At 41.3% G+C, this 18,381-nt stretch overlaps 1 protein-coding gene across 1 annotated transcript in view; it reads right to left on the bottom strand.

Moving 5' to 3' along the window:
• The window catches only part of B4GALT6 (beta-1,4-galactosyltransferase 6), a 30,640-nt gene extending 22,283 nt beyond the window's left edge, over positions 1–8,357 (bottom strand). Inside the window, exon 1 of the mRNA XM_048286561.1 lies at positions 7,729–8,357. Within this exon, the coding sequence (XP_048142518.1) occupies positions 7,729–7,843 (115 nt within the window). The 5' untranslated portion in view covers positions 7,844–8,357. The remainder of the gene's footprint in view (positions 1–7,728) is intronic.
• Between the last annotated feature and the right edge of the window lie 10,024 nt (positions 8,358–18,381).

The raw sequence follows: 18,381 nt of genomic DNA on the forward strand, positions 1-18,381 counted from the left end.
TAGTGAGACTGCATTTGAGTCTGTATATGTACACCTCCCTGCAAGAAAAACATTTTAGAAAGACACATCACCTCAATCTATTGATAAAAACAAAAGCTACCAGTGTTTCTGGAGGCTAACAGTGATCATTCAGATGGTGCAGATGGACAAATCTGAATCAGCTGCAACAGAGAAGCTTCAAAATTGTTTTAATACTTCAAACAGCCTCTGTATACTCACTGCAACAATGGATATGCCAAATGGATGAGTCCTCTGACTGCAAGTCTGAGGAATTGGATAAATGTCAGTTCACTGTTTATTTGGAGACAGTAAATGAGGGGATCTCCATTTACAGTGAAAAAAAAATTGAATCAAATTTTCTTTCCCTAGCAGTAGTTTTAAGCATGAGAAAGGATACAATGTTCAATATAATTTTCAACATATTTGATACTATTTTATCCTCTCAGGCTATTAGTTGATTAGACAGTAAGCCGTGGAATAATTCAATAAATGCACAATGAACTGAAGGTAAAGAAGGACAACTACAAATCTAAGAAAGTGAACTGACCATTGGCAATACCTTGCAAAAAATCATCTTTTGTATTTTAAAGTCCTGAAACCAATCTCTGCACTGTGTTCACGGGGATCTAGCACTGGATCCCACACAAAGCATAACCATTTCATGCTGTTCCCCATAATATCATTGCATAATTTGAATACAAAAGATTACCTAGGACTAAGAGCCATAGAAAAGCAAGCAAAGATAGTCACTTGTAGAAATAGTCTTATTAATGAAAAGCCAGTAGATAAGCTATCTTTCACCACAGACGGATGTGGAAATGGTTAAAGCTTTGGCCACGTCAGTAAAGCATCACAGTTCAGATAAATGTCTCCAGGGTACACAATCTCTCCTTCTCAACCCACGAGAAGAATGCATTCAAATAACTGGCTGGCTTAAGTGAAAACTCACTTCACATGAGGTCTCATAATTACTTTGTCCTTGTGAAGCTAGCTGTACACCATAAGTACCTGGGGTTTTTTCTGTTTTCTGACTAAGAACATCACAAAATGAATACTGATTGAAATCTTATGCAGGCAAGTTCCCTGACTAATAAGTACTAACACCCAAGGGCTTTAGGAAAACGATCAGAAAAAAATGCAAAACTGATTCAGAAATAAATATATAAATAAATAAATAAATAAACAAAAAATAAATAGATATAGAAATAAATAAATAAACAAACAAAAAAATGTTTATTCAAAGTTAATTTGTTGGTAAAAGTGAGAGACAGTCATGAATGACATGACTACAGTAATTTATTCCTCATCGGGTGCTAGGAATGACTGTGCTGGGCCAACATAATGGAAAAGTCTTTGCACCTCCCAGAACAAGGCAGGAAACTTACCCATGATACTGCCCAAGTTAAGTGGGTTCAATGAGCTCAAGCATTTCAGAATGCTGAGGAACGTTTGATCACTGGAAATCAGAGATCAAGCAGAGAGTGTTTAAACCCCATTTTCCCCTTTGCACAAGAGAAAAAGGAAGGTCCCTATTAATCAGAAAGTTGGCTACAATTTCACAGGTAAAGGATTTGATGATAATTCGTGGAACTGACATGAAAAACTGCAACGCAAGCAAGAAGAAGACCTCTGCAGCTAATGAAAATACTCCTGCCTCCAAATGAAGCCTTTAATAACAGGTGAACTTTAATAATGGAATATAGCTGAAAATAGCTCCCAAACAACAATCAGTTCTGTAATACAGACATTTCCCTGCAGAAATTATGAAACAATGGGACAGACAAGTCTCATTTACTCAAGAAACTTGTAAGAGTCCCATGAGAATAATTCCCTAGAAAGGAATAAAAGAAGGCAGTAAAGGGGGAAGGGGGGGGGGGGGGGGGGCGAAATTCAAGCATGAACATCTACCACATCCTGCAAAACCCATCAGACTTTTATCAGATACTGCCACACAGCACGAGAAACAAGCAAATTGTCTTAGTCCTCTTTCACTGCAGCCCTTGAGCTGCAGTAGACCTACACACAGGCTCTATACAAAACCCCCAGACAAGGCATTTACCAGCCACCTATCATTGCCGCAAACACAGTCAACAGTATCCTGCCCTGTATTGGCAACAGTATAACCAGCAAAACGACAGGAGCAACCGCTGTCTCTTCAGCAGCTTGTGAAACCGTACTTGGGGTGAAACCGTATTTAGGGTACCATGTCCAGTTTGGGGATCCCACCAAGACACAAACATTAACATACCAGAGCAAGCCCAGAGGAAACCTTCCAAAATCAAGCATATTATGTACAAGCAGAAACTAAAAGAAATGGGTTTGTTCAGTCTTAAATAGAAATGGCTAAGAGGAGGATGCATTTCTTTGCTGTCTTCAGCAATATAGTACTGTTGTATAGAGAAGACTAAACTGAACACTTGAAAGTACACAGTGAAAAGACACAAGGCAATGAACATAAGGTGGGATACTATGATTACATATTATAATTTTCTCACAGTTGTCTGACACTGGAACAGGTTTCCCAGAGAGACAGCAAAATCTTCATCCCCGGATTTATTCAAAACTCAACTGGACAGGACTCTGAGCAATTCGATCCAGTAAGATCTGCTTTCAGCAGACGGCTGGATCAGGTGACTTCCAGGTGCCCCTGCCAATCTAAATTATTCTATAATCAAACAACAAGTCTTTAGAAATACCACAACTGCCACAGACGCCAGGAACAAGGAATATCAGCACAAAGGCTGTGCCCATATTTATGGGCTCAGCATCTGGAAGCACTGGCAAATGGTTATCTTGCTGACAGCATTTTCAGCACTCTCCTCCATTTCTGCACAAGTTCAAAAAGTCATTCTTTCCTATTAGGAAAACTACTTCCTAGTAACAGAATAGGAAATGGATTTATAAGAATTGTGAGCTAAAACCAATAGAGATGTTTCCAAGTTCTATGTAGGCTGCACAGGTGCCTTTTGGTTAGGACTGACAAAGAAGGAGCAAGGTTTTAATAAAAGAAGCAAGAGACCATAAGAGAGAAAATATTAGCTGTTTTTTTCTCCTCGATCTCATTTCACCATTCAGGATTCTTAGCTACTGATGTCAAAGCAGACTGCATCTTCTTTGATCACTGCACTGTTTCATAGCCAGTTCTTATTTGAACTGCATAGGTCATCTTGTCCAAGGTAGACAAGCTAGAACCACAAAATATGCTGAGCTGGGAAGGACCCATCAGGACCATCGACCATACTGACCCTGCACAGGACCCCCCCCAAGAATGTCACCATGTGCCTGAGAATGTTGCCCAAACACTTCTTGAACTCTGTCAAGCTTGATGCTGTGACCTCTTCCCTGGAGAGCTTGTTCCAGTACTCAAGAACCCTCTGGCTGAAAAACTAGACCACAATTGACTACAATATGGAGAACTCTAAGGTACTCTTCCACCCAGTCTGGCAAAGGTTCTCGGCTGGAATAAGACAGAAAGGAATAACCCAGGGATGAATAAGAGGTCATTTTCTGAGACCTGTTAGGTCATCCAATGTAATTTCAGTTATAATGCTGAGAGCAAATGGGAAAAGCAAAGAAAAAAGAAAAAAATGTCTCCTGTAATACTCAGGTTGCTTTGGCAGTGAAATTAGACCAGCAAATGCTCTCCCTTAGTCATCACTGCCTTGTTAATTTGTCTCATTCTCCTAATCTTTGGATGCTTTCCACCTGTAAACTTGAACCTTCATATGGGTTCTGGATAGCTGTCAGGACCAGACATAGATTACTTGAGTCCCTTTTATTACTACTGTTATCTACAACACTGAAAAAAAACCCCATATTGGTGCCAAATATTCCTGCTCTCAGCTAGCTTCTTCAGCGTTTATCTAATACATGAATATTTACAACTTTCAATGAAATTTCAGAATCACAGGCTATTAATTCAAGATCAGAAATTTCAGTTTCTGCTTTTACCAGAGGAGCACCAAATGAAGTACTGTCACAAAAGTGGTCATTCTGGAGAAGCAGCACCTCTTATCTGCTTTCACTGAACACTTGAGACTATCACACAGAAGTATCATTAAACATTTAAATGAAATTTTTTAATTTTAAACATTTGAAATTTTTTTTACTATTTTAACTTTTCACCCTATCCCTCAAGGCTTTCCTCCAAAACATCCATTCAATTAAACAGGAAAAACTAAAACTAGAAAAATAGTTGTCTTCTCTATTTAATAGTTAGAAATCAATCTGCTCTTCTTTTTCAGCTCCTCTGACTATCAAAAGACCAGCAGGGTGCTGAGGTAGGGTTGCAACCACCTCTACCACATCCAATCACCTGTGCTTAACAGAAAAGGGAAAAGCAGGCCCATGAACAATCCCAACATAGTGCATGAATTCTTCTCAACCACTTAAATCCTATATTTTTATATTATTTGCAATATTATATGTCTTAGTCTCAAAACACAGAACCATGTCCGAAAACATGAAATGCGTTTTTCCTCCCCTCATATTCTGAAATACAAGGAATAATAAAAGCTTCCATTTCCCAAAGAACTAACATTCTGAGAGGTCTCTTCAAAAAACAAACAAAGACAAACAAAACAACAAAAAAAGCAGTGATATTATTGCAATATCTGTAATCACGGTGCAAATGAAAACATTTAATTATTAGACAGAAATAATTCAATACCTTAAAATAAGTAATTAAGATTTCTTTCCTCTAATCAAAATGTCAATATTTCAAGTTGACCTAAACTGCATTTGTTACAAAATTTGCCATTTTGTCAAAAAAAAATGCAGTAACTCTATTTTCTAAATAGTGTGAGGGACAGAGGTGTGATAGAGACCTCTGAGAATACTTCCAGTGCTAACAGCTTACTTGTGCAGACATCTTTTCCCTTTGATAACCCAAGAATTGCTTGGTAAGGGGGAATCCCACTCCAGTAGCCCATAAGAATTCAAAATTTCAATCAACTTTGACATCTCAAGAAACCATTCTGCTGCATAATTCACTCCATTTTTCCTCTTCCACCTTCCAGTACACTGCTGCTCCGTAAAACATTTGGGAGTCCAACTTCTCCCTCTCTTTTCAGTTCCTCTGACCACCACAAAGAGAAGCCAGCCAGGGAGCAGCTCCAGTTCCCTACAACACAATTAGAAATTTCTTCCTCTCTGACACTGTGCCTTGTAGCTTGTTGAGCAAGAAAATGTTCTGGTGAACTAAAATATCTTCAGTAAAACATATCTGCATACATAAATTATGACAGATCCCAATGATTGCATGAAAGGCTGCTAACAGGTAAGGTGGCTGAGCTTCAATAGGCAATCTTAAGCCCTCCTCCTCTCCACACACACGATCAGCCTTGACTTAGATACATCAATTTCATTACACTCAGTAAAAAGGAGCAAGTACAGTGAAATATTCTATCACAGTATGCAAGTGCCATGACCAAACAGCATAGAATTATTAGATGAATCATCTGCCTGTAAACTTGGGTGCTCCTGAGTGCTTTGAAAATCTTCTGTTCTTACAACTTATATTTTCACCATGAATACTGCCAGGAAGCTTGTTGGTTTTGAGATAATATCTGACCTTCTTTCTTTCCATTCCACACAGTAACATTTTAAGGAGCAAATTCCTGGGAAATCGGCATCACATCTGCAGGCTGATAGGCTGAGACATAAAACTTTCCTACTGCCCTTCCCTTTACCATTTCCTATATTCTCTTCCCCAGGATCCTTCAGACCAGCACAGCACAGTAGCGTTTCAAGCTGGACCTAAGAAGTGCCACAGACAAGGAATAAGTTCAATATTGCAGGGTTTTGGCTTAAGCTGGATGAGTTCACAACATAACTGGATACAGTTAGGGCAGCACAGCATTGACCAGTAGCTGGAAAGAGCTGTAATCTCATAAACTCATGTAACTACCCAAGATTTTTGCATTGTTAAGCCACATCTTGAAAGGGCCAACTACAATATTTGTGTCTGAGATAGCAAGAGAGACTAGTTTGAGTATGATTCTTGAGAGACTAGGTTGAGTATGATCAACCCTCAAGGTTGATCAGACCTAACTAACCTACCCCAAGAACAGTTTTGGGGTACCTACTGTTGATTTAATTTCATTCCTGGTACAAAGGAAAGTGAACACACATGTAATTCCCAATAGCTGAGCAGAAAGATGAAGTCAGAAATTAAAAGTTTCATCACTAAAGGCTCTGATTCTGAACAAGATACTGCATAAACCTTGTTTAGTGAGACAGTGTACTTCCTAAGAAGATACCCACTGGGAAGAAGCATTTAAATAACAAAGTAAAACTGCAGCTGCATACATTACGTAAGATGTTATAAGTTTCACTTACAAAGATGTAGAAACTGTACTCTGCTATTTAAATCATATACCAATTACTTGCAATTAAAGTCTACTTTATGTATGTATCCTGCACAAGCATCTCAAAGACCTAAGATGTCTAAATGGGCATCAGCATCATTCTCACTTGGAAGACTACATCACATCCCTTTCAGCACGGAAACACTGACAGACAAGAAAGTTCAGAACTCCAATGCATTATATATTTCCTAATATTTTTTTGTATTTATTTGAACTAGAAGAGTAATTGGCAGACTTGTCAATAATGTAGGAAGTACATAAGTAAAGGGAGACCTATAAAACAGTAAGTGAACTATATAGAACTATTTAAGTATAGAAGCAGCAATTGCACCTTGAAAGTATTTACAAGTTAAACAGATGGTGAACAAGAGGGAGCCAAACAGCATAAAGACACAATCAACAGGAAACAATTCCTGAAGATTCAGTGGTCACATCAGTGTGGACTTTTTGTAGTAATGACTGCAGAGAAGAGTTTTAAGCACTAAGGACAAAGAGAGAGACGATTTTGCAAGTATTTAGGTAGCACCTGGTAAGACAGGAGTTGTGCAGAAAAACATGGCAACGTTCCCTGGAAAAAAAGGAAAACATTCCCTAACCAAAAGACACCCGACACAGTGAAATCCCACAGAGCACCATACAGGATACCACTGGCTTTAGCTATGGGGTAATGCTAACCAGTTCCAAAAGGATGATCTATTGAGAAAAAGCCTGATGGTCGCCCAGTAACAGCAGAAGAGTGAACTAAGGAAATCAGCACATTTTTTTGGCCTGTTTTAGACACAAACTTGCACAGTTTTTTTATGAAGCTTCTTCTAAATCAACGGTTTGTCTCCCTCTGAAGTGGTTCCTTCAGAAGTGGAAGTTACCAAACTGTAAAACCTGTGAAGAGAGAGAGATCCCACTAACGGAAGTAAAAAACAAATATTCAAACTGGTTCCTAATTTTTGTTCACACGGGCTTTATTATTAATGCAGCTACTAACAATTTGAAAGATTAATACATTCAAGTGACTCCAGCAGTTTTGCAGTTCTTTCCCGGTTCCTACCATTGTGACACGACGAAACGCTGAGCCGCTTTAGTGCCTCTCTTTGCCAGCCTGAGAAGCAAGGGCAGCATCCACCTACCTCGCGATGGCAGATGAACCTTCTAGAGCGTTTGAAAGCAGCAGAACAAAGATGCGGCATCCGCGCACGTTACCGCCGCCCCCGCCGGCCGCCCCGACCCTTCCTGAGCGGGTGGGATCGCGTTCCGACAGCCGAGCCACCCCTCGCCCGGCGCTGCCCGTGCCCTCCCCGCCGAGGTGACAGCCCCCCACCACCGCCTTCACCCCCACTCCCCGAGGGGGCGGCTCCGGACTCACCGATCCCGGGGGCCACATAGATGAAGTAGAGGCAGGATGAGGAAAAGGAGAAGAAGAAGATGAAGGCGAGCATGGAGCGGTTGGAGACGCGCAGCGCCTTCCGCAGCAGTGGCATCCTCCCGCCGCGCCGGCCGCCGGCCGCTCCGCTCAGTCCCGGCGAGCCGCGGCGGCACTTCCTAGGGGGAGGCGGCCCGCTCCTCCCATGGATCGGGCGGCGAGAAGGTGACGAGGGGGCGATCGGGGCCCCCTCCCTCCCTCCCTCCCTCCCCGGGAGCGGGGCTGGCAGGGGCAGCGCCGCGGCGTGCGGAGGAGGGCGGGCGGCGGCGCTTTGTGGCCGGTCCTGCTCTCCTCGCGGGCGGCTGGAGAGGGGATGCCCGCCCGCCTCCGCGCGGGCAGAACCGCCGCCGGAGGGAGGGGCCCCCTTAGCGCTGCCGCGGGGCTCGGGGAGCGCTCCCGCCGCTGCTCACATGCCGCCGGGCGCCCCGGCCACCCGCTCTCCTGCCTGCTGTCCCCTTACTAGCGGCGGCGGCGGCCGCAGCAGGAGCAGCATCCCCGCTGCGGGCGAGCAGAGTCACCTCCGCGTTGCGCCCTGCCCGGCCCGGCCCGGCCCGGCCCCGCCGCTCCCACGTCGCTCCGCACCGGGAGGAGCCGCCCCGCACCGGCAGGAGCCGCCCCGCCGAGCCCCGCGGCCGCTGCGGCGGTTGTGGCGCGCGCGAGCCCCGGCGCGGCGGCGGCGGCACTGCGGGACTGCAGCGGGCGGGCGGGCGGGCGGGCGCGCGCGTGGCTGCCCCGCCCCCGCGCCTCCGCGGACCAATGGGAGGCGAGGGAGAAGCGAGCCCGCCGCCGCCGATTGGCTGGGGCGCGCGCGAGCGTTGGTATCAGCGGGCTGCGGGAAGGGGGCAGGGAGCGGCTGAGGCCGCTCGCCCGGGCTCCGCGTCCCGCTCCGCTCCGCTTGCCAGGTGCTCCCGCTGTGCCCGGCCGGCGGGCGTGGGTACCTTTACCGTGCCCAGTCACCTCGGCCTTGTTCAGAACACGTCGCGGCGGGGCCGGTTTCCTGCCCCGCCGGTGCCCGCTTTCCAGCGCCGGTGCCTGTCCTTCCCCTCCCCTCCCCTCCTCAGCCGGCGCTGCCCCTGTGCCACGGTTGTGCTTCCAGCTGTTTTAATGCAGAGCAATTGGAAACGGGAGTCAGGGCTGGCAGCATGGTATGAGGAGAGGCTGCGGGAGCTGGGCCTGCTTAGTCTAGAGATGAGAAGTCTGAGAAGAACTCATTAGGGATACAAACATCTCAAAGGTGGCTCTCAATAGAATGCTACCAGGCTCTTCCCAGTGGTGCCCAGCGGCAGGACAAGGAGTAATGGCCATAAACTAAAACACAAGTTTCACCTCAACATGTAAATAGGAGGAACCTCTTTACACTGAGGGTGGCCCAACACTGGAACAGGTGCCCAGGGAGGTCATGGAGTCTCCCTCTCCAGAGACTTGTTCAAAACCCACTTGGATGTATTCCTGTGTAACCTGCTCTAGGCGACCCTGCCTTGGAAGAAGGTCCCTTCAAACACTAACAGTTATGTGATTCCGTCTTTGTGTTACCCAACAGTTCTCCATAGAGCAGAATAGGAGGCATTGCCTGAAGGTTTGGCTACACTTGTGCTTTAGGATTTGCTGAATTCAGATATGGTGATCTACACACTCCATTACCAGTTCACTCCCAAGGCCGTTGCTTTAAAAAGGTATTTTTTAAAAGCTGGCAACCTTAGCTCCACATCAATTCGCTGCTCTTTCTTGCTTTGGCAATGAACTTGGCTGCCACAAGTTGCTGGGTGATAGGGTTAAGCCAGTAATTGCTCAGTTCCACTGGAGAATGCTGTCACAGCAATGTGTGCTGAGGAGATGGCAACAGGCCAGATCATGCCTGGGCACACTTGATGTGGCAGCGGGATCCATTTGCACAAGAATCCAGGTCTGTGTTGTTGATGTGTGTGGAGTTCAGTCAGACACAGGGCAAAAAGAATGGAGACACAGAATTGCCCCACTCCCCACAATACAATTTTGTCTCAGTTGCTATACTTGCACTATGGTTTTTATGCAATAGATATTACTGATAGCTTCATCTTGTTTCAGTAATCATGAAAGAACCATAGAATGGTTTTGGTTGGAAGGGACCTTAAAGACCATCTTGTTTCAACTGCCCTGGCATGGGCAGAGACACCTTTCACCAGAGCAGGTTGCTCAGAGCCCCATCCAGCCTGGCCTTGAACACTTCCAGGGGTGGAGCATTCACAACTTCAGTGCACAACCTCTTCCAGTGCCCCACCACACTCAAATGACTTTTTTCTAATGTCTGATCTAAACCTGCTCTCTTTCAGTTTGAGGCCATTCCCCCTTGTCCTGTCACTACATGCTCTTCGTCTTGTTTCAGTAATAACAGAGACAAATTATTTTGTTCACCCAGCACAGCTCATGGTCAAGTCGAGTTTATCCTTTAAACTGACGAGGTAACCATATCACTTCCTTCAGTCACAGGCAAACTGCTTCCAAACACTCTGCAGGCTAACATATCAGTATTTTTGTACCACAAATGTAAAAAGCTCGAGTCAGTTGACATGTAAATGTCAGGGCTAGAAATGCAAAATGGTTGGTTAATCAGTGAAGTAGTGATGCAAATAACTGATAGTAATAACAAAATCAAATGCTTACTTAGTCAAAATCTTGCTGGATGCTGAAAATTTCTTTGTGCAGTGAAAAACAGTACACACGATAACAATCTATAGCCACATCATGAGCTTCTCTGATGATCACTTTGATGCAGAGCATAGACAAGGATTTCTGAGTAAGGGTTTTCATAGAAGAGAGAGAAATTCTATTCCTTCAGCTCTGAAACAGAGACTTGTCAGGTATATTTTGATGGATATTATTGCAATGGGTATCTGTGCCGGTTTTGGCCGGGGTGGAGTTAATTTTCTTCACAGTAGCTGGTACGGGGCTGTGTTTTGGATTTGTGCTAAACACGGGGTTGATAATATAGAGATGTGTTTGTTATTGCTGAGCAGGGTTTACACAGAACCAAGGCCTTTTCTACTTTTCATACTGCTACCACGGTGAGGGGACATGGGAGCTTGGGAGGAGACAGCTGGGACAGGTGACCCCAGTTGACCAAAGGGATATGTCAGACCACATGACATCATACCCAGTATACAAAGTTAAGGGAAGAAGGAGAAAGTGAGGGACATTTGGGGTGATGGTGTTTGTCTTCCCGAGTAACCTTTACATGATGGAGCCCTGCTGCCCTGGAGATGACTGAACACCTGCCTGCCCATGGGAAGCAGTGAATAAATTCCCTTTTTTTGCTTTGCTTGTGTGCATGGTGTTTGCTTTCCCTACTAAACTGTCTATCTCAGCCCAGGAATTTTCTGGCTTCTACTCTTCCGATTCTCCCCCCGATCCTGCTGGGGGGAGGATGAGAGAGCATCCTTGGCTTGGTGGTTGGGTGGGGTTAAACCACTACAGCATCAGATAGAGGGATAGTCTGTGTGATATATTTTGTCACAAAATTGTTTCTGAATTGCCAGTAACAGCTATGTAACTTGATATATGTCATTTATTTTATTGAGCAGAGTGCAAAACTAGTTACAGAAATACAACAGTGAACTGTTATTTACATATATGATTTAAAGTTAAAGCTTTAGCTGGCAGTAATATAGGACATGAACTTGGGTTTATTAAGGAAAAATCTACTGTATCTCTATGTCTTGTTGCTATATCACATTAAAGTAAAATTTATTTTATATGTGATGCAGCGTTATTGCTACTTTATTTTTATGTATTAAAGCTATTGATTTACTCTGCTAACTGGAATAACTGAGTATTAATTGGCACCTGATTCTCCCACATTCCACTTTTATTAGAGTTTTTGATACAGTTTTAGAACTGCTTCTATGCTGTAAACATAGGGAAGGATATTGGAAGATCAATACGATGACAACTCACAGAATCTTGTCAGACACAGGAGTGAGATCCATGGTACAAGAAATCTTAAGACTGGCCTAAAGTTTTGTGTGGAGGAACATAAAGTGGTGCCCTACCCAGGCCTGTCTCTGCATAAGTAAAGGCAGATGCCATGTCTCCATCAACATTAAATTTGGTTTAATCACTTGGACTGTTAGGTGCACTTTTCTAAGAGTTTAAGTGACTACCGTGATGAGCATGAGACAACGTATGGAATAATATATTAACTTGTATATATAGAAATGTTTGTGGAAGCATAAAAAAGGGGAATTTTGGAAGATAGATGTGTCATGTTTAATTGAATCTCCAGCAGTAGGACACTGCAAGAGCAGCAGCATAACTCACAGTTGTGGTAGATGACTTCATGCAGATATCTGATCTGATGATAACACTTGAAGCCTCTTCTTTAAATATTACTTTCTTCAGTAAAAAGATGACTGCACAATATGTAGATCACTTCTTTGAATGAGCAACAATGTTACACTTCATTATTATTGTGAGAAGAAATTCCATTGGATATGCATTGCTCTGCTGTGTTTCCTCCTGCAATGGAATTTCTTCAGAAAGTTCTTAAACAATTATAGGTTATTCTGGAAGAAGATGAGAATTCCTTCTTCATTCATTCTTTTTTTCAATCTAAGCATCCAAAAGTGGGTCTTCGATGGATCAGCAAACACAAAATCAAACAAGATCTCATCAGAGCAACAGCTGCAAAACCACCTAAGCTACTATAAAAAACACATCGGTCAGTCATTCCAAAATTCATATGTTTCATGAAGTCCAACAAGTGCTGCCATAGAAAGTGCATGTGTGAAATTAACACATTTCCCATCCTGCACGGGCACAATTGTGCATGACGATGTTCTGTTAACATAACCAAGACACTGATCTGCTGGAGAAAAGTAACAGCAATTTTTTTTGGATAGGGGAGGAGAGAGAGGTTTAATGATTTTTCATCTGGTCCCTTCTGGAATCCATTCGCAAGAGTAACACCTCAAACATTGTGGCTTTATAATTGTGGACATAGGGTGCTGTAAGACAACAGGCAGGAAGGAATGCCAGAACACCTTGAGGGAGCAAAAGTATCTTGAACTACTGTCATCACCAAGTGTAAGAACTGAACCTGATACAAGCATTGTTGAAGCTGTGTCAGAGGTTCCACTATCCAAGGAGGTAGAGAGTGGCATGTGGCTTAGATCATTTCTTAGAGATGGTTGTTAAAAGAATACACACATGAATGTGCTGCCTATGTAATATCCAGTTTGGCAGTCTGCAATACTAAATTAAAATCTCACATTGTGTTCCCCAGGTAATCTACTGCCACACGTTCATGTTAATTCTTATTGCTCATACCCAGTCTTTGAATCAGCTGTAGTAAACTCTTTTTTAGCTAGCTGGTTTTTATCTTCCGTAATGATCTATCTCAAGTTTGTCTCTCCTTCAGTCAATATTCCTACACACATTGCCAAATTCCACCTGGCTGCCTCCATGGTCTGTGTAGCTTTGGCAGAAAGGCAGCTAGATTTTGTCACAATGTTTGTCATTAAAACACTTTTTATCAACAATAAAATACTAAAGTACCTTTTCAATCTTGAAACTTTTGTACTGTCTTCTTTTTTACTGCAAGTTTAACCATTAGTACCAACATCGTTCTGTCTTACTTACACCCTATCTTTATATTCTAGTACTGTCAAGCCATGTCTATTTGCTCTCTGGTTGCTGACTGTCACTTTTTCTTCACTTTTAGCTAAGCCAGCCCAACTGCCTTATTTAGGCTGTAAATGACAGCCCAGGAAAGCAGAATGGTTCTTTGACTTTTTTTTACAAGAGCTCTTTCCTACTCACACCACCTGTCCCCAAACAAACCCAGTGAACTGCAGTCAAGGCACAAACCTCCCTTAGATCCAAGCAACCCCCTTGGAGCCACAGGCAAAATTTTGTGATCAGCTTTCTCCTCACTACAGAGAACTACATGAAATATTCCCTGTGGTTTTGCTTAAATCTTTTGCCATTACTGCTTCAGCTTTCCTCCTTGCCTGTTCTCTTTTCCTTAATGGTAGTAATAAAAATTGATAAATGAGCGTAACAGGGTTTCATTATTAATCCTACGTGTAGCAATTACTTTGTTGGTATTTTTTGTAAATACCTTTGGTTTCTCTTTTATTTGGATTTAGCAGCATGATTTTTATTAGTCACACTTTATTATACAGGGCAGCAGCATTCCAGGATCCTGCACAATAACTTTTAAGTAACCCTTCTTGTAAGGTCAACAAGGAGTTAAAATGCCCGGAGTTAAAAAGCTCAGGATAGGAAGCATGAGAACACGCCTGACAATTCCAAGAAAATGCATGGTCTGTGTAAGATTTTTAAAGATTAAGATTAATATGATTAAAGATTAAATCAAATTTTGTCAGGGTGATCAGGGAAAGTTAGTGTTCCTCAGTGTGTAGCACAAACACATAAAACACCAATAACTAATGAGAAATATAACAACATACTTAAGTTTTGGGTCATATGACCTAACCTCATTGCATCCATTATAATCTCATTATTAAATATAATGTCAGATTGGCAGTATTTTGAGAAAGTTTGGGGGTTTTTTTGTACGACAACTTCAGGCCTGAAACCTATTTCACTCTCAGGCACATGGTGTGATTCTTGGGGCTGTCGTGTGCAGGGCCAGAAGCTGGACTTTGATGATCCCTGTGAGTGCCTCTGACCTCAGAACTACCTATGATTCTATGGTTCTATGATTATAATCTTGAGATTAGGCAACTTGTAATTTTTTTTGTGTCATGAATAGAACTATTTGCTATGCCATACTATCATAAGCATCTTTTGTGGAAAAGACAGTATCTTGCATTAGATCATGTTCATATTCCTTTAAAATGGTACATGCACAGTTGTTTGAAATCTACATAGCAAGGATAATGTGCCAGTAAAAATTATTTTTATCGCTGTGTAAGTGCAGCGTGAAGAAGGATTGATACAAAAGTAGTTTTGGGAACCATGGTGGTTATTTCACTGTAACTTGTGCAGGTGAAAAATAAATGCAGAGGGAGACATAATCATCATTAACTAATATCAAATACTGTTATTACAGAAATCAGAATTTAAATGGCCTGAATAACTTACATCAGAACTACTCTGAAACCTCTATTTCCTGCATTTGGATTAATATCTGTTCCTTAGAATGTTTTTGGAAAAGGAGAGTGACTAAGAAATACTAAGAGACAATTGCAGGATAAGCTTACACTCTTGGACTCCTTCCCTAACCTCACTTCTAAAAATGTCATTCAAGCCTTAAAATCCAGAGCACAAAACTAAATCATGCAGTTTGGCTGGCAATCACTTCAGTGGTGGAATAAATTGATAAAAGAGTTTCTGGAAGGCTTGAGGACTTTTGCTTTGCTTTGTCTTTTGTGGTTAAAATCTTATCCTCAGAGATGCAATTCCTTTGCATATATAAATAGAAACAATCTGGTCCCACTAGTTCTGCTGCAATTAGGAAAAAGCAATCAGAGTTTGTTAAACAGACTTCAGAGAAAGAAGAATCTTACATCTTAGAAGACAGATGTTTTCTGATTAAGCTTTCTGTCACAGCCTCATTTAAGTTGCATAAGTCACAGATAACTTTGGCAAAGGTTACAGTTGTTGGAATACCACTGTTTTGTTCAGTTCTCAGTACCAGCTTTGTTTAGCTTGTAAGATAGTGTTTAAATAATTTGAACCTCCTTAAGAGCTGAAGCAATGTTTCTGTCCTCAGAAAAACTCTTCAGTGTATTGCAAACCTAAATAATAATCTAAAGTTTTCCTAAAGAATCATCTTGCTACTTTTCTGCTTATGCTGTGAAAAAAGGGAGTGCTAAAAATTATTAAGTGTATTTTCATTAATACAACCCCATTTATGCAAAGGGTCATGTAGTGACAGTTGTGTTGAGATAGTGATGCTGCCATAATTGTTGTTGCTTATACTTCTCACTACAAAATTTACATTTATTTGGCTATCCTTTAAGTAACCATTAATTTGTTCAGTTTAAAAAAAAATTCTATGTAAAGTGGTTTTCCTAAGATGAGCTTTTCCCAAACCTAGGAAAAATTTCTCTGTGTAGGAAAAAAACAAAAACCAACCAAACAAAACCCAAAAAAAAGAGAAAGCAAAAATCCTCCAAATTCTCCACATCTCTTGGTCCTTGAGAGAAAAAGAGCAAGACCATTCATAATTGAATTTACCTATATTTTGAAAGAGAAGTAGTGGCCTTTAATATTATCTGTTTTCTCAATCATGGGCATGAGCACCTTCCCAAATATTGCTGATGCAGCTGATTTCTTAGAACAAGTGAAATTCTAAAGATTCTGTCCTGACCAAGCACTTGCCAGTCCCTCAGAATTTCAAGAACTGACAGTAAATATACGTTTGGCAAAAAAACCATCAAATATTATAAGAGTGTCGCAGTTACTCCTTGGGGTAGTAAGATGCTCTGGCATGAAAGAGTGTTATACATATTATGCCAGATACCAAAAACACCCAGACTGAAATTCTAGAAATATTTACAAACTCCAGTGAATTTTCCAGACAACATATAAAGAATTCAAAACTTGAAGGGTTGTCGGATTTTTCTGTTTAGTTTTTGTTTTGTTTTGTTGGTTTTGTTGCATTTTTTAAAACCTTATTAAGTGTTAGATTTAAAGTAGATTTTGAATCATAGTTTTAGGCTACCTCTCTTAGGATTAGCTAAAACTCCTTCCTTCAGTGGGTAGCTTCTCTTGCAGTGTGTTTCTAAGTGTGTTTGTAGATTAGTGGTGATCTGGTGCATTGTGCCACAAGACCTTTCCAGTCTCCAGGCCACAGCATCAGTTACAAAAATTAAGGCTGAAAAAGGCAAAAATAGCCTTTGGCATAACCTACAGCAATCTGAGACTGTTTGTAGCACTATCTGAGGGCCTTTGAAGCTCAAGAGGTTGATTTTTCCTGCTAGCTCACTTCCTATCCCAAAGACAGCAAAGAACAAGTATCCTACAAAATTTTAGGGCAGCCTTAGGATAGCCATCTATTCACATTACTTATAGTTGGTATCAGTACCTATAGGTCCCCGTCACAGAAGAGAACCCAACTCCTATGGTCTGTATAAAGGAAAAAATGAAAAGAATCCCTACATCAGGAATTTATGTCTGTCCTCCATTCAGCATCTGCTGATTCAATTGTAGGGATGTAGAAACATGCTCATATGTCTGCATCTTGCAAAAACGTGAGTCTTTTAATTTACTTCTCAATGCTGATAATTTATCTTGATCTGAAGCAAAATGACAAAAATTAAGTTCATGGAGCTCCATATACTTAATAAGAACAACTTTAAACTGCTGTGGAAATCAGTCTGCCAAAATCTAATTAGGTGCTCTAATTGTGTATTGTTGCTCAGAGAGTTTTTCACAAGTGAAAACTTGTTAAGATTAATTTTTCCATGTGCTTGTGGCAAAACCAGTAATAAATATTGAATTCTTATGAGCTGTGGTTATGAAATCATTTTTTGTGTTCTCAATATAACAAAACCACTAAGGTCTTAAATGTTTAAATTTATTTAGGAATAAATATTAAAACAAGCAAACAAACAAAAATAAAACCACTGAAGCACCAACAGCATCTTGGATCTGAACATTTTCTGCCAAGGGTCTAATTTTTTCCCCCAAGATTTTTTGACAGAATACATGGCAAGTATTTAATGAAAACTGAAATGAAGAGACAATGAAAAAAATGCAAGGGAAATAGGTTCTGCTTCAGAATGCTTTTGGAGAGAATCAACAGATCGATGAATGAGTGTGAAATTATATTTAAATTGAGGATTAGTGACACATAACCAAAGGCACATAAAGTCAGATGCAGGCAATCTGGAAAATAAGTTTTGTGTTAGGGAGAGGTTTTTTTGTTCGTAATACCTTCTACATGAAAGTAAGTGTTCTCTCTAGCTTACTTAGCATCTATTTTCTAACACGTATTAGAAGAGAAATCTGAGTTTTAGTGATGGTAGGGAATAGGACTTGACAGCCTAGGAGGGCAAGATTACCTATCAAGTTACTGTGTACTGCACTGAAAGGCTAACATCCTCCTGTTCTGTCTTTTTTCTATTGTACTGGGGATAAATTGGTTATTTTATTTACTTTGGAGTTAGCATTTTCTTTCTCTGTTTGTCATGAGGATTTCTACAGCTGCCCTTTTATACCACTGGGTACCCTCCCCGTAGATCCCAGCTGTTTACCTAAACAAAGTTTCCAAAGTTTGTCACTGAAATAAAACAACAATAAAGGTAACAAAGGGAAAAAATATTGCAACTCAACTTCTGTGGAAAGCAAAGAAAAATTCACATGACAAACTTCATATTGGAGCAACTGTGCACAAAGTGACCAACCAATACTGACACAATTACCCAACATCTACACGGCCTGTAACTTAAATTTCTAGTCCTCTCTGTTTTCTTTGTTTCATCTTTCTTTTTCCTATATTGTCCTTTTAGTAAATACAGAAGTTCATAAAAAACTAGGTGAACAAATAAAAGATTTGAAAATATATAGTCCTGTAACAAAACACAAAATTATTAATTTATATTGTTTGTGGTTCAACAGAAAATACTTTCTTGCTTTAATTTCCTGAAA

The sequence above is a fragment of the Corvus hawaiiensis genome, chromosome 26 (assembly GCF_020740725.1).
Source record: "Corvus hawaiiensis isolate bCorHaw1 chromosome 26, bCorHaw1.pri.cur, whole genome shotgun sequence".
In the NCBI taxonomy this organism is placed as follows: domain Eukaryota; kingdom Metazoa; phylum Chordata; class Aves; order Passeriformes; family Corvidae; genus Corvus; species Corvus hawaiiensis.